The sequence below is a fragment of the Aquarana catesbeiana genome, linkage group LG03 (assembly GCF_042186555.1).
Source record: "Aquarana catesbeiana isolate 2022-GZ linkage group LG03, ASM4218655v1, whole genome shotgun sequence".
NCBI lineage: Eukaryota > Metazoa > Chordata > Amphibia > Anura > Ranidae > Aquarana > Aquarana catesbeiana.
The window spans coordinates 382,075,755-382,090,814 of record NC_133326.1 but is presented as its reverse complement, the minus strand read 5'-3'; the positions used below and the strand labels follow the sequence as shown (position 1 = coordinate 382,090,814).

At 42.0% G+C, this 15,060-nt stretch overlaps 1 protein-coding gene across 2 annotated transcripts in view; it reads left to right on the top strand.

The window, feature by feature from the left end:
• Positions 1-15,060, top strand: part of RAD50 (RAD50 double strand break repair protein) — a 463,790-nt gene that overhangs the window by 69,538 nt on the left and 379,192 nt on the right. For both annotated transcript variants that reach the window (XM_073620674.1, XM_073620673.1), the window contains exons 4-5: positions 5,092-5,243; positions 6,931-7,116. In XM_073620674.1, coding sequence (XP_073476775.1) covers positions 5,092-5,243; positions 6,931-7,116 — 338 coding nt within the window. The remainder of the gene's footprint in view (positions 1-5,091; positions 5,244-6,930; positions 7,117-15,060) is intronic.

Here is a 15,060-nt window from a genome sequence, read left to right as displayed (position 1 = left end):
TTGCCGCAGTTAACTTTCCAAGTTAACCAGCAGGCGATTGGTTGCTAGGTGGTCCTGTCTATTCAGCGCTGCTGTTTTTCTCTCTCTCCCGTTCTGCTTCTTCCTTCCTGCTCCGTTTTCGTTTTTTAGTAAACGGCGGAGCTGAGGCAATTCGGCAGCCAGCCCTGTGTGTCACCCCTCTGGCGGGTGTCACCTGGGTGCGGCCTGACACCCCCCCCAATGTGTGGCACCCTGGGCGGATCGACCCCCTCGCCCCACCCATTGGTACGCCACTGCTTATATTTAACTCTTACTATATTATTTTGCACTTATTAATGCGCACAGTCTGATTAGGTCACTCATTTCATTCTTCTTTTTTTCTTCAACAATTTGATAACTTGCCAGGTGTCCATGTAATAAATTCCTTTTGTGACTGCTTTATTGCAGAGACCCTGTGTTATCTATTTCTTTGAATAAGTAGAATATAGGTGCAATATTTGTCAGCATTCATTGTCACTTTATGTCCATTTTATTAATACAGTAGAACAATTTTGGATAAAATAATGGAGCAAAAATGTTGTTTTCATTGAATTAAAATGCAGAATTGCAAATAGTAATTTGGCTGTATTGGACAGATCTCTTTTGTGTGCTGCTTCTGAATATTGACCACAGTGTGTCTCTTCCTCCTATTCAAGCACAGCCCTGACCAAATTGTATTGCTTTGACTGACATGGTGAATGTTAATGGTCAGGACTTTTTATAGCTGCTGGCGCTAACTTCTGTGTTAGAAAGCTATAGAGAATATTATACATAGGAAGCAGAGATTTACCCTCACCATTTGTCCTGTTTACCATTATAACCAAGAGCGAAATAAAAGGAAAATCACACATTTTGGGTTGTCACCAGAGCACTAGTTCTGGTGACATCTAGTGATTTTCTCACTTTTGAGCCATTTCTTCTCACTTACTGGTTATGGGACAAGAAGGTGATGAGAAATCTGAATGGGATACAGAAGTCAAAAAATCCCCAAAAAACTGGCAGGTGGTAAAACCCTCCCTTACTCTATACAGAATAAAAAAAAAAAAAAAAAAAAAAAGATTTGGGCTTTAGTTTTACTCTAATTTTGTGTATTTCGTTTTGTTTTTTTTTGTTTTTTTTAATGGTTTGACTGACCCTTTAGAGTAGCCATTCTAAACCAGGTTTCCTCCAGAGTTTGTTAGGAGTTCTTTGAACTGTAGCTGATCAACCTCTCATTTGATAGTGCCAACACAGTTCCAGTGCAAATGCCACTTGGCAGAACCAGAGACATTACTCCAGTGAACTTTTAAGCTGTCTATTAATTAATCAGTTTTAGCAGATGTTATGTCATCTGAAAACTATATGTAGCGACCTCTACCAGTCTATTGGGAACCTTCAAGGCCAAAAATAGCTGATCCTTCAATAATTGGTGGGTTGTGAGGCATAGTGGGTGCAAAGGTGGTAGAAGTCATTGGGCGAGACACTTCTTGGATGTAAAAGAGGTTTTATTCCTTTGACGTCCTTTTTATATTTTGTAGGGGAAAGAGGGTTAGAGCCAGGACACCCTTAAGTAATTGTACATTCAAATGGTAGACTCCGAGACTTCAATAGGAGAACAGCCGTACAGGGAAAGGCCCCAGCAGGGTGCCACTTCTGCATGTGCAGGATTGCTGCCTCCTATGGCAACAGTATTGAAACAGTTCGTAACTCAAAGTAACAGTTCTCTCAGCTGTACTACAACTTCTTCTTGTAGTTCTTCAGCCCCTTAAGCTCCTGGTCTCTCACTGGACCCTCTGATTCACTAACTCTGAAACCCATGAGCGCCTCAAGGCTTTTGCTGTGATATCTCCCTCAAGCGTCACCCACGCTTCTCTGCTGGGTCCCTAGCTTGGCACTTCGGAGACCTTCAAGCTTCATCCCTGCTGACCGGCTCGGTCTCTAGCTTGACACACAAGACTGCTCTGCAAGTGTCTCCTCCGCTGGTTGGGTCCCTTACTTGATCACCGCCTGAAGTTTCCCGATTCTCCACCTATGCCCATTTGGTGAGAATACTGCTCCTGTACTTGCTTCAGTTACTCACTGTGGTCCCCGGTAAAGGCGATTGGTCCCTTCGTTGCGACAGCTTCCCTTCTACCTCCAACTACTGACAGGTTCTCCAGCCGGCAGAACCGTCACTTTTGGTTGGACTGTAAGTCGCAGTCCCAACCCTGCGCTGCCCTCGTACTTCTGGATAGGCCCTCGCACAGCCTGGCAGCCAGATGCCCCTGGAATAGGCCCAATCTCCGGGCCTAGCAGCCCGGGGCGTACGATACATGTCCACCCAGATGGCGGTCCAGGTAGCACACAAGTGTGCACCTAAAGCTACCTGAAGAAAATTGCTGGTGTTCTTCTGATCCTATTAGTACCACAGGCAGGCAGCTGCAGTATTTACAGTTAGTGTACTGTGTCTTCTGCACAGAGTGCACCTAAAGCTACCTGAAGACAATTGCTGGTGTTCTTCTGATCCTAAAAGTACCACAGGCAGGCAGCTGCAGTATTTACAGTGGATCACCTAACCTCACCCGAATATATAGGCTCTCCCAGCAGGCCAAGGGAGTCAACAAAATCCTTGCCCATTGGCTGAGATGCCCTATATAACCATAACCTGACCTTGAGTCGTCCTTCTCAATTTAATACCTCCAAGTACCCGGCCACCTGGTGGTAGAATAGAAAAGTACAGCCAGGCCAAATTTAGGGAGAGGTCAATGGATCCCTAGTAATTAACTACAGAAGCTACTCCTAACCAGGAATTTGGCGAGGAGCTTCCTGACTAAACCACAGAGTGCTACATATATCAAGATAAAAAGAATGAGAAAGGTTTCCGTCTCAGTCTAACAGACCGGAACACTCCTAGTCTCAAATATACCAAGTCTTGCTTTAGGCCTCTCTGCCACATGCTTCGCAAATTATGTCCAAATGGGAACAGGAACCTAATGTTTCCACTGAGGAGTTGGGATTGGGATAAGATACTGACATTTGCCTACAGAACTTTCATATCTTCTAGAGTAGATGAGCGCAATTACAAGACCCTCGCCAGATGGTATCGATGCTTGTCTACCCTACACAAAATAGACCCATCGATTTCAAACACCTACTGGAGATGTTTACAGGCCCCATGATGCATATCTGGAGCGCTTGCCTTTTAAAAACCCTTTTTTGGGGCTAAATTATTACGCCATTAATACGACTTAGTTGAAGACAGATTTCTCTTATTTATTACTTTGCTATCAACATTTACCAGATCCTATAAACAAAATTAAAATTTTTTTCCATCCTCTTCTAACCTCTGCGCGTACTGTGATAGGGCGTGGCATAAACCACATGCTCCCTCCTTTACGGACTGGACCTGTGAAATGGATGCCATCCGCCATTTAGAAAGTGTGATCTCCTGGGAAAGGGATAAAACTGACAACTGCGCCCTTACCTGGTCGATGTGAAACCATTTCCGACGCTCCCACAAATTTGCCTTTTCTATCTAAACCTGCTGACCTACTCTTCGTCATCCTGTGTGGGGTTTCCAGCCCTGCTGCCCCGAGTGAAGCTTGGATCTTGTACATTCTTTGGCACTTGAGTTAACTTGCCCTATAGCCTTCTAACAGCCCCCCCCCTTTTTTTTTCTTTTCTCTTTTATCTGTATTTTTCTGCTTCTTGACGCCTTCTAGGAGTTCTATTTGTTTATTTGGTCATGGCAATACTACTGTTCTATGTATACTCGAAAGAGAGGCACCCAGTAGCCTTGTATGGCAATGACCCACTCTTTTAGTATATATTGTTTACTGCCCTTCTTAACCTGGGTATATGGAGTTTCTAATATGTAAACCTGTAGATTTGTATGTACTCTCACTGCCTACATACCTAATGGGCTAGTTGGGCTTGATTGTTATTTATCCAGTGGAGTGTTTCCTCATGTTTTTTCATTATGTTTTCTATAGCAGTATTTACAATGTACTTTTGCTGATATTGTACTGATCTCGTAATTTCTCAGTGCCTTATGTTGTTTGTCTTTTTCTTATAAGTTTGTTATAAGCAAATCTTTATAAAAAGATTGTACTTAATAAAAAAAAAAAAAAAAAAGTTGAGAAATGCTGCTTTAAAGAATAGGTGTACTTCTAGTGCACTTCTGCTTCTTAAAGGTCAACTGTAGCTTTGGTACAATTTGCCATTGATTGAATACAACCACCCCGATCTGATTCTTACCTTTGTTCCCTGTCAGGTGCCACACAGCCTTCCTTCAGAAAACATACTTGCTCGGTCCTCCTCAGTTTGCGTGTGTGCTCATTCATTCCAATGGGAACTGTACTTGTGGAGGCCTTAAGCTGGCCAGCAGGGTTTGAAAAAGGCACTTTTTAAACTGCTTGATAATGCGCAGGTTTGAATGGGGTGAGAGGTGGGCATAAGGTCAAACCTTCAGCTTCCTCAGAATTAAGAATTTGTAAGCACTGAAGGGCCCTTGATGCAAATTAGGAAGGTTTGATTTCTAATCAGGAGGGTCGTGACTGAATAGCATTCCCATTTCAGGCTGGGTTCACAATTATGTGATTGACATGACCGGAGACTATGACCGGTTCTCAATGGAGCCGGTAAACACAGCTTCAGGGCAGCTGCAGTCCTCATTGGAAATGGTCCTGTGTGTCTTTTGGCTCCGTTTTCAGGTGTGTATTCAGGCAAAAATTTGGACCTTATTCGCACCTGAACCGGTGTACAGGGATGCACCGCACACCCTGCTGGGACAGGAATAGAACATGAATATTACTTGCGCAAGCATAATTGCTTGGAAGATAGTTTATCTATATGTGTTAATTTGTAAGCTGTGGCCTTGGATGCAGTGCTATTCAGTGAGGTAAACGCCTGCATCCTATATTTTTTGTTGTAATGCCCACATGTACCATGCACAAATACCATAGACAAGATGTTTTATTTTTAGTCTGATTTCCTGTTTGCTTTGAACAATGGGATAAACGAGATTGAAGCAGCACTCTAGTAAGTTGATAGTAGTTAAACATGTTGGTAAAACACTTCAAATAAATACATAAACTGATTTTTGCTGTTTTTCAGGTTGCTCATGAAACAGATGTTAGAGCACAGATTCGTCTTCAACTCCGAGATGTCAATGGACAGCTTGTGGCTGTGCAACGGTCTATGGTGTGCACTCAGAAAGGGAAAAAAACTGAATTTAAGACATTGGAAGGAGTGATCACCAGAATGAAGTACGAATCTAGAAACACTGCTAAATAAACGGGTTCCTTCCATATGCGGTTTTTATATCGCTGTGCTCCTAGAGCTTGGTCAAAACTTTTAGGAGCATAAATTCATTCTCTGTCACGGTTAGGGGTCAGGCTCAGAGACCAATAGCTATAGCAGTACAGAGGCTACCACCGACTAGCAGGATACTGTAGGTATACAAGGAGGTCATCCTGGCAGATGATGGGGGGGCTTACCTGAGATGCCAGTTCTAAGTACTAATCTGTATTCACCAGAGCTCCTGATGATGGAGATGGGTTTTGCTGCCTGTTAGTATCAGGTTGCGGCTCTCAGGATCGCCCCACCAGGAGGTGAGCAAGCCAGGGCCCAGTAGCAGATATAGCAGGTACGGATCAAGAAAAAGCAGAGTTGGTAAACAAGCCAAAGGTTGGTAACAAGTGTTTGCAGGTTGAGGACAAGCCAAAGGTCATTAACAAACATTTATTTTTTTAAAGTTTTTAATAAAGTGACACTAAAGCCAAGTAAAGAAACAATTATATTCAATACCTGTATTTGTAACTATTGTCCCTTCTAAAAGCAGCATTACAGAGCAAATCTATAAAAGTAGTTTTCAAAGCTGCAACTTCCTTTATGAGGGTGGCTATTCTGCATGGTCCACATTGTACAGTATGTGGGAAAGTAGCCACCCACTGCTCGCTCTTGACACGTACTCGGATGTATCAATCTGCAGTGCATAAAAGTTCAAAGAAAATGCTCATTCATAAAATCCTTGCCCATATAGCACCGCCCACTGTCTCCTGTGACAACTGGTCATCAGCAGCAGACACTTGTGGAATGGGACCTGTGTGTAAAAAAAAAAAAAAAAAAAAAAAAAACAGAAGGGAATGCTTACAGTGGATTGGGCAGGCTAAAAGCCAGGAAGATCCTGGACAGAGTTGTATCTATCCTGGCCTGATATTAGATATAAGGCCCAGGATAGATACGACCTTGTCCAGGATCTTCCTACTCTGGGACAAACCTTTGTCCCTCTGCTCTAGCGCCTGGGCCCTTCAGTTCCATGGTCAACTCTAGGTTCATGTCTACATGAGTGTCTTGGTTGATGGTAACCTGCTTTTGAGGCAGTGCCATATGGCCAGTTTCATTCCAGGCCATTGAACCTTAACATTGTGGCAGTGTGGGACAAACGGTATCAATCCTTGGACTGCCCCATGCATCTGATCTGCAAGGCCAGACTTTCCCTGGTGTTGTGAATTTCCAAAACAGAACTTGAGAATCCCTTTCCCCAAAAGACACAGAAATTTCCCATGACAGATACCAGACTATGGGGCTATGGAGGAATCCTGGATAACCCTCTCAGTACAGGACCTGGTAGCTGAAGGAAGCACATCTTCCCATCAGCATCAAATCTAAGGCTATGTGGGGAGGGGTCATATAGGGGATGTCCCTGCTCCTTCTTTTTTTTTGCAGTGTTTTTTAAATTACCTGAACCATAATAGCCTATGTTTAATTAAAGATCATGTGTCCTGTACTGTACTTGGAGAAACAGATTTTACTGGTAAGTCAAAAAACGGATTTATTGTTTTTTTTTGTTTTTGTGATAGCTTTCACAAGCAGTTGTTTTATTGGTGAAGTGGGTCATCTGCCTTTAACTTGTGGGCTATCTGTTAATACTTTGTTTACGTTTGTTCCTAGGCATGGAGAGAAAGTCAGTCTTAGTACGAAATGTGCGGAAATGGACAGAGAGATGATCAGTGCATTAGGAGTGTCCACCGCCGTTCTGAACAATGTCATCTTCTGTCACCAGGAAGATTCCAACTGGCCTCTGAGTGAGGGGAGACAGCTGAAGATAAAGTTTGATGAGATCTTTTCAGCAACCAGGTAAACCTTTCCATCTGAAATCCATACATGTGTAAGTGATGGTGATCTGGACAATTGCCATTTCAGGCCACATGGATTAAAGCCTTGTACAACACGGTCAGATTATTGGACGAATTTTCGTCAGTTTTTTATTTGATGCTAGTCTCAAATCGAAAGTGAAGAGGGTACTCGCCATCAGAGAATTTTCCGACGACATAATTCAATGTCAGAAGTGATGTAATGTGTTGAATTGTTTTGTATGTCTTCTTTCATTTCTGAGCATGCCTAGTCCTTGCTCTTCAGATTTTTTTTTTTGTCAGAAAACCATACTAATGAAAAGAAAATCGGACGTTGTGGTCACATCAGACATAAATTTTCAAGCCTTCGTAATCTGCTGTCAAAAGCAGCATACTAACGATCAGAAAACCGGCAGATCGTTCATCGGACGAAATTTATCTTCAGATTTTCTGACCGTGTGTATGGGCCTTAAGAGATCACTTAGCCACCAAAACGGTTTGCTTTCAATGCTGGCTGTTTATTCTGACTAACAGACTTTTTAGTAATTACAGTTCCTTGCAAAAGTATTCACCCTCCTTGGCATTTTTCACAACTTTGAAGATTTTTTTTTTTTTTTTATTGTGAAGCAAACAACAAATCGGACAAAATAACAGAAAAAGTCAATGTGCATACCTATTCACCCCCCTAAAGTCAATACTTTGTAGGGCCACCTTTTGTGGCTATCACAGCTCCATGTCGCTTTGGATAAGTCTCTATGAGCCACATCTTACCACTGGGATTTTTGCCCACTCCTCCTTGCAAAACTGCTCCAGCTCCTTCAAGTTGGATGGTTTGCGCTTGTGAACAGCAATCTTTAAGTCTGACCACAGATGTTTTATTGGGTTGAGGTCTGGGCTTTTTGACTAGCCACTTCAGCCCCAGAAGAATTTACCCCCTTCCTGACCAGAGCACTTTTTGCGATTCAGCACTGCGTCGCTTTAACTGAAAATTGCGAGGTCATGTGACGTGGCTCCCAAACAAAATTGACGTCCTTTTTTTTCCCACAAATAAAGCTTTCTTTCTTTTTTCAGATCTGTAAGACCGCAACTTGGTCTTCAGTGCATACTTTCACAAAATTTTATCAGGTGGATGTAAAGAGGTATGAGGATATAGCCTTCTGGTGCAGTGTGCTGCGAGCAGCAGTATAAATTCTCAAGTCTAGTGTACCCTGTGGGTTGTTTTCTCCCACCCCTCATGTGGCATTTCTATGGGACGTCCCATTAAGTAATTACTTAAGGCTCTGTGTCCCATGATGTACGACAAGAAAAGGATTTTTTATAACGCCTTACCTATAAAATCCTTTTCTTGGAGTACATCATGGGACACAGAGGTCCCACCCCTCTTTTTTGGGATACAAGTATATTGCTTGGCTACAAAAACTGATGTGCTCCTGGAAGGAGGAGGGGTTATATAGGGGAGTAAACTTCTTTAATTAGGGTTTACCAGTGTCAACACCTAACGGTAGGCTATAACCCATTAAGTAATTACTTAAAGTGGATGTAAACCCAAAATTTTTTTTTTTTTTTTTTTTTTTTATATCATACTGTAGAGTATAAGATTTGCTATCATTTGAGCCCAGTCTTGCCACACAGAGTGTTAATCCATCTCTGAGCAATCCCCTTTTATTGTTCAGTGAGACAATTCCTGACAAACTGAGAAAAACTTTGTCAAATACTCCCCCTTGCTGTGAGTGACAGGTGATTTACATATCTCGTGCATTAGCCTAAGAGACATGCAGTATTTTTAAATTCCCTCCCCCACTCCTTTCTTCAGCAGCTCTGCAAGGATTGGCTGTTCCACACCTCACCATGATTTGGCATGCTGAAGTCATGTGGTTACTTTCCTGTCTTTTCACTGGATGTTAGAAATCATAGCAGAAGTTCAGTGTCAGAAATACACAGAGTAAATACATATTGACAAGGGGAGTGTCGAGGTGGGTGGGGAGTCTACTGACATCAGGACTCCACCCACCGAGCTCCAGACAACAGACCCACCCACAGAATATGCAGTTTTTCGGGTCTAATAATAGAGAGAGGGGAGACATTTGACAGGTAAAGATACATGCAGGAGGCATGTATATCCTTATAGATAACCCCTATGGCAGTAGTTTAGAAAGGATGACATTGGGTTTACATCCACTTTAAGGCTCTGTGTCCCATGATGTACCCCAAGAAAAGGATTTTACAGGTAAGCTGTTATAAAAATCCTATTTTTTTTCCTCAGTTTAGGCCGATATGTTTTCTTCTACATATTTTTGGTAAAAAAAAAAAAAAAAAAAACGCAATAGGCGTATATTGATTGGTTTGCGAAAAATTTATAGCGTCTACAAAATAGGGGATAGTTTTATGGCATTTTTATCTTTCATTTTTTTTTATTAGTAATGGCGGCGATCTGTGATTTTTATCGGGACTGTGACATTATGGCGGACATTTTTGACACTATTTTGGGACCATTGTCATTTATACAGCGATCAATGCTATAAAAATGCATTGATTACTGTGTAAATGACACTGGCAGTGAAGGGGTTAACCACTAGGGAGCAGTGAAGGGGTTAGGTGTGTCCTAGGGAGTGATTCTAACTGTTAAGGGGCTGGGCTTTAACACACAGGACAGTGATCACTGCTCTTGATGACAGAGAGCTGTGATCTCTGTCCTGTCACTAGGCTGAACGGGGAAATGCTTTGTTTACAAAAGCATCTCCCCGTTCTTCCTCTCTGTGACACGATCGCGGGCACCCGGTGGACATTGAGTCCTCCCGCCACGTTCCGGTGCCCTCCGCCGCTTTCCGACAGCTCGATCGTGTCCTGTCTCCTGTTAGGTATGGAGATGAGTGAGGGGAAGATGGGCCCCCACCCTTCTTCATACCATTGCAGGGCGGAAGCAACGTCAAAAAGTCACTTCCGCCCATAGCTCTTAAAGCAACATTTTTAATTTTTTTTCAAATGACATTTATTTTTTTTATTGTATTGGACTTTAGTGTAAATATGAGATCTGAGGTCTTTTTGACCACAGATCTCATATTTAAGAGGTACTGTCATGCTTTTTTTTCTATTACAAGTAGGGCTGCAACTAACGATCATTTTCATAATCGATTAGTTGCCCGATTTTATTGTTTCGATTAATCGGTTAATAACCTTAAAGAAGTAAGTGTGGTGCATAATTTAGTTAGAGGAGAGATAGTATATATCAGGGATATGCAATTAGCGGACCTCCAACTGTTGCAGAACTACAAGTCCCATGAGGCATAGCAAGACTCTGACAGCCACAAGCATGACACCCAGAGACAGAGGCATGATGGGACTTGTAGTTTTGCAACAGCTGGAGGTCCGCTAATTGCATATCCATGGTATATATACTTTAATAGTATATTAACCACTTGTCGACGGCTGGACGTCCCTGGGCTTTGTGGTGGTATATCTGAATGATGTCTGATACCTGTAGTTTCATTCAGATATCAGCGATTTACTACACCATAAGAGCGATCATAGCGGCTGGTCAGCCGCTAGATCATTCCTGCGGGCGGCGAGAGGGGACATCCCCCCTCCCGCTGCCCTCTGGTGCTTCTACCGACTCACCTCTGCGATCAGTGAGTCGGAGAACGGATCCGCCGGCCCGATGTCCACCATAGAGATTTCTGGCGGACCAGATGGTCGCCGGAGTCTCTATGATCGTCGGAGGCTGGGTGCGATGTTATGACGTCACGCCCAGCCTCTGCATTCAAAAAAATGGCGCCGCCTCGTCTGGGAAGCCGTGATCATTTTTTTTTATTTTTTTTTATTTTAGGCTTCCCAGCCTAGAGGTGAGATGTGGATTCTTATTGACCCCATATCTCACTGTAAAGCGGTCCTGTCATGCCATATTCCTATTACAAGGGATGTTTACATTCCTTGTAATAGGAATAAAAGTGATCAAAACATTTTATTTTTTTTTTTAAAAGTGTCAAATTAGAAAATTTTAAGTAAAAGTAACAATAAATTTTTTTTTTTTTTTAAAGTGCCCCTGTCCCCGTGTGATTGCACGCAGAAGTGAACGCATACGTAAGTCCCGCCCACATAGGAAAACGGTGTTGAAACTACACATGCGAGGTGTCACAGCGAATGTTAGAGCAAGAGCAATAATTCTAGCCCTAGACCTTCTCTGTAACTCAAAACATGTAACCAGTAAAAATTTTATAAAGCGTCGCCTATGGGGATTTTTAAGTACCAAAGTTTGGCGCCATTCCACAAGCATGTGCAATTTTGAAGTGTGAAATGTTAGGCATCTATTTACTCGACACAACTTCATCTTTCACATTATGCAAAAAAATTGGGCTAACTTTACTGTTTTTTTTTTTTTTTTAAAGCATGAAACAGTTTTTTTCCAAAAAAAAAGCATTTGAAAAATTGCTGCGCAAATAATGTGCGAGATAAAAAGTTGCAATGACTGCCCTTGTATTCTCTAGGGTCTCTGCTAAAAAAACATATATAATGTTTGGGGGTTCTATGTAATTTTCTAGCAAAAAAATGATGATTTTTACATGTAGGAGAGAAATGTCAGAATTGGCCTGGTGGGCAAGTGGTTAAAGGGTGAATCTTGTAAATATCATCAGACTCAGAGATCAAATGTTTTAATTTAAAAAGCAAACAATGTCTTTGTTCAAAAAAAAATGTCATTTTAAGAACGTTCGTGCGATTTTCTAATCGGTAGTGGGGTCAAATCGATGTTAGTTTTCAACCACAGTGACGGGAAAATTTGGAAATCATAGAAAACTTCTTGGTGAAAGGAATTTTCAGACAGTGTATGTGGTTTTCGTTCAGAAATTACGTTCTTTTTAAAAACAGAATGTTAAAAACAAGTGGAAATTTCAAACATTCTTTTTCATTCACTGAATGTACAAAGACTTTTCATCTGAAAATTGATCCGTGTGGCCAGGCTCGGTACACACCTATGCAGTTTGATCTGTTTCTGCAGTGCTTTTTGCTGTGCGGTTTGATTTTTGCGCACGTGATTTTGCATTTTTTTTGGCCAATTTGTTGTTGGGCAGATTAAAAAACACAAATTGCTGCAAAAACACATTACATGCAGCTTCTCCATTGAAGTATATTGAACCAAAAAAAACACCATTTTGCGTTAAAAAAAAAAAAAAGTCCCTGACCCTTTCCAAATACTAAGCGGCTTAAAAAAGCACAGATGTGAAGGTGTGCCATAGGAAACCATGTAAATGAACTGTAGTACTTTTCTGCAAAAAGCACTAAAAAACACATAGATGTGAACCAGGTCTAAGACGTAATGGGGTTAAAAAAAAAATAAAATTAGCCCTTTATAATACAAGCAAAAAGCAGATAATCACTACTGTAAGGGGTTCATTTTTTACTGTAGAAAGTAATGTTTACAGTAGCGATTTGCTCTTTTTGTACTATAAAAGGGATCATTTTAGTTTTTTTTTTTTTAAACCCATTATGTTACTGGCCGATTAATCGATTATGAAAATAGTAATCCATTAATTGCATAATCGATTAGTTGTCGATTAATCGATTAGTTGTTTCAGCCCTTATTACAAGGGATGTTTACATTCCTTGTAATAGGAATAAAAGTGACACCATTTTTTTTTTTTTTTAAGGACAGCGTAAAATGTAAAAGTAAAAGGTAAAATAAATTAAAAAAATAATTTTTAAATGCGCCCTGTCCCGCCGAGCCACGTGCAGAAGCGAACGCATACATGAGTAGCGCCCACATATGAAAACAGTGTTCAAACCATACGTGAGGTATCGCAACAATTCTAGGTCTACGTCGCATATGGAGATTTTTAAGGGTAAAAGTTTGTCGCCATTCCACGAGTGGGCGCAAATTTGAAGCGTGACATGTTGGGTATCAGTTTACTCGGCGTAACATCATCTTTCTAGGGTGTTAGAAAAAAAATTATATAATGTTTGGAGGTTCTAAGTAATTTTCTAGCAAAAATAAACTGATTTTAACTTGTAAACAACAAGTTTGAAAAATAGGCCTGGTCTTAAAGTGGTTAAAAAGCCTGACACTTTCTTTGCCATTCCTAATGGTCCCCGTAACGGGACAATACTTTTCAGGTTTCATTCCCTTCTACTTCATTCCTCAGGTTGCTAATTTTTTCTGAAGGCAGTCCTCAAGTCCATCAAATTCCATCAGGGATTTTGAAAGTATGAGGGGTTATACTAGGCTGGTCACATTTTTTTTGTTTGTTTGCTAGTGTCCAAATCCTCCTGTAGGTAGCAGTGTAACCCACCATTATCTGAATTATTGTGTTCCTCAGTGAACTCCGAGAAATGGATTTTACTGTAAGTTCAAAAATCCCATTATCCACTCTGAGTGTCAAATTCACAAAGTATGCCACATTCTGTCTTCTTTAATTCCTATGTCTAAAACTTATGCTCTGGGAGCTGTAGTTTAAATGATTTTTAATGAACACCTGCTAACAGTTTTTAAGTGTTCCTCTGAGGTAAAAAAAAAAAAAAAAGCCTGCTTAAGAACTTGTATAAATGTGTGCTCTGGTGTATAGATGCATCTGATGTATTTCTCAGTAGATATCTCCTTATGGGGAGGGACATGGCTGATGGTGGAGTGAGCGGCCGCATAGTAACACTGCTCCGGCTCTCAACGACCATCCTGCCTTCATCCTGTGTCCTCTCTCTCCGCAAACAGCACCAAATCCTTTCCCACGGCTGTGGGCATCCACCAGGCTGGCTGAGATGGTGAAATACTGGCCGCCCTGGCCCCCATCCGTGGCAGAACAACTTGCTCGGTTCCGGCAGCAAGATGGCGCTGGGACACAGGCAGGGCCATCAGACACGCTGCAGGCATCCACCTCTGCTGACAGGGGCTCTGCTACAAGGGTGAGTGAATCATCTCCTGCTCTTTTCACCACCCAATTGCTGTTCCAGGATTCCCCACAACATGATGAAGGCTGCCTGGACACAGATTCTCCCCCTAATGAGCCTACTCTGTCTACCATTATGCTGGCCATACAGGATTATAAAGCCTCCCTCTTCACTCAGCCTCCATACGTATGGATTTCTCCCTCTTGAAACAGGATGTTCAGAACCTGCGTGATAGAACCGGGGTCACAGAGGAATGTATAAGCTCTCTGTTTTGTGGGGTTTCCTGAATGCACAGAGGGCTCCCACCCTGAAAAGTTTCTATACTCCTGGCTGAGGGACATTTTTAGCACCGATGCACCTTCATTCTCGTATGTCATCGAATGCGCGCACACCATGCCCCTCCACATTCCCTTATCACGCAAATCCTTAATTTCCAGGATAAAGTAGCCATTCTATGCTTTGGAAGGGAAAAATGGCCGCTTAAATTCAATGGCAATACCATTTTGGTCTATCCTGATTTTTAGGCCAAAGTTTAACGCCAACACATCTCCTTTGCAGCAGTGAAAGCCTGCTTGCGTACTGAAGGCTTACCATATGCCATACTTTTCCCTGCCAAGCTGCGTGTCACCCATGATGGTAAAGTCCACTTCTACACCAACCCCAATGAGGCCATGGCATGGCTGAACGATGGATATGGAAATGCACCCAGACGCAGGGGTGAATGACCGTGACATTTGTTCCTTGAAATTACCTATTGATCCATCACTACAGATCCTGGGATTTCTACACTTGCCTGCCTAGGCTGTAATGTCTGTGTTTACCGTTTTCACCACGCTGCCTATATACCTCGTGATGATCCTTGTTCTCCCCATGCACACTGGCAAGGAGCACCTTCCTAATGCACCCGTTGTTTTTTACCTGGTTTTGACCATTATGCCTTTTGATATACAAGGAGGCTGGGTGGACTATAATTTTCCCTACATCTACGGTGGATCCGTATCCTGGAACGGGACCCATTTTTAATAATTCTATTTACTGTTGGGAGCCTCCATGGATTCCGTGCTACCCTTGCACCAGT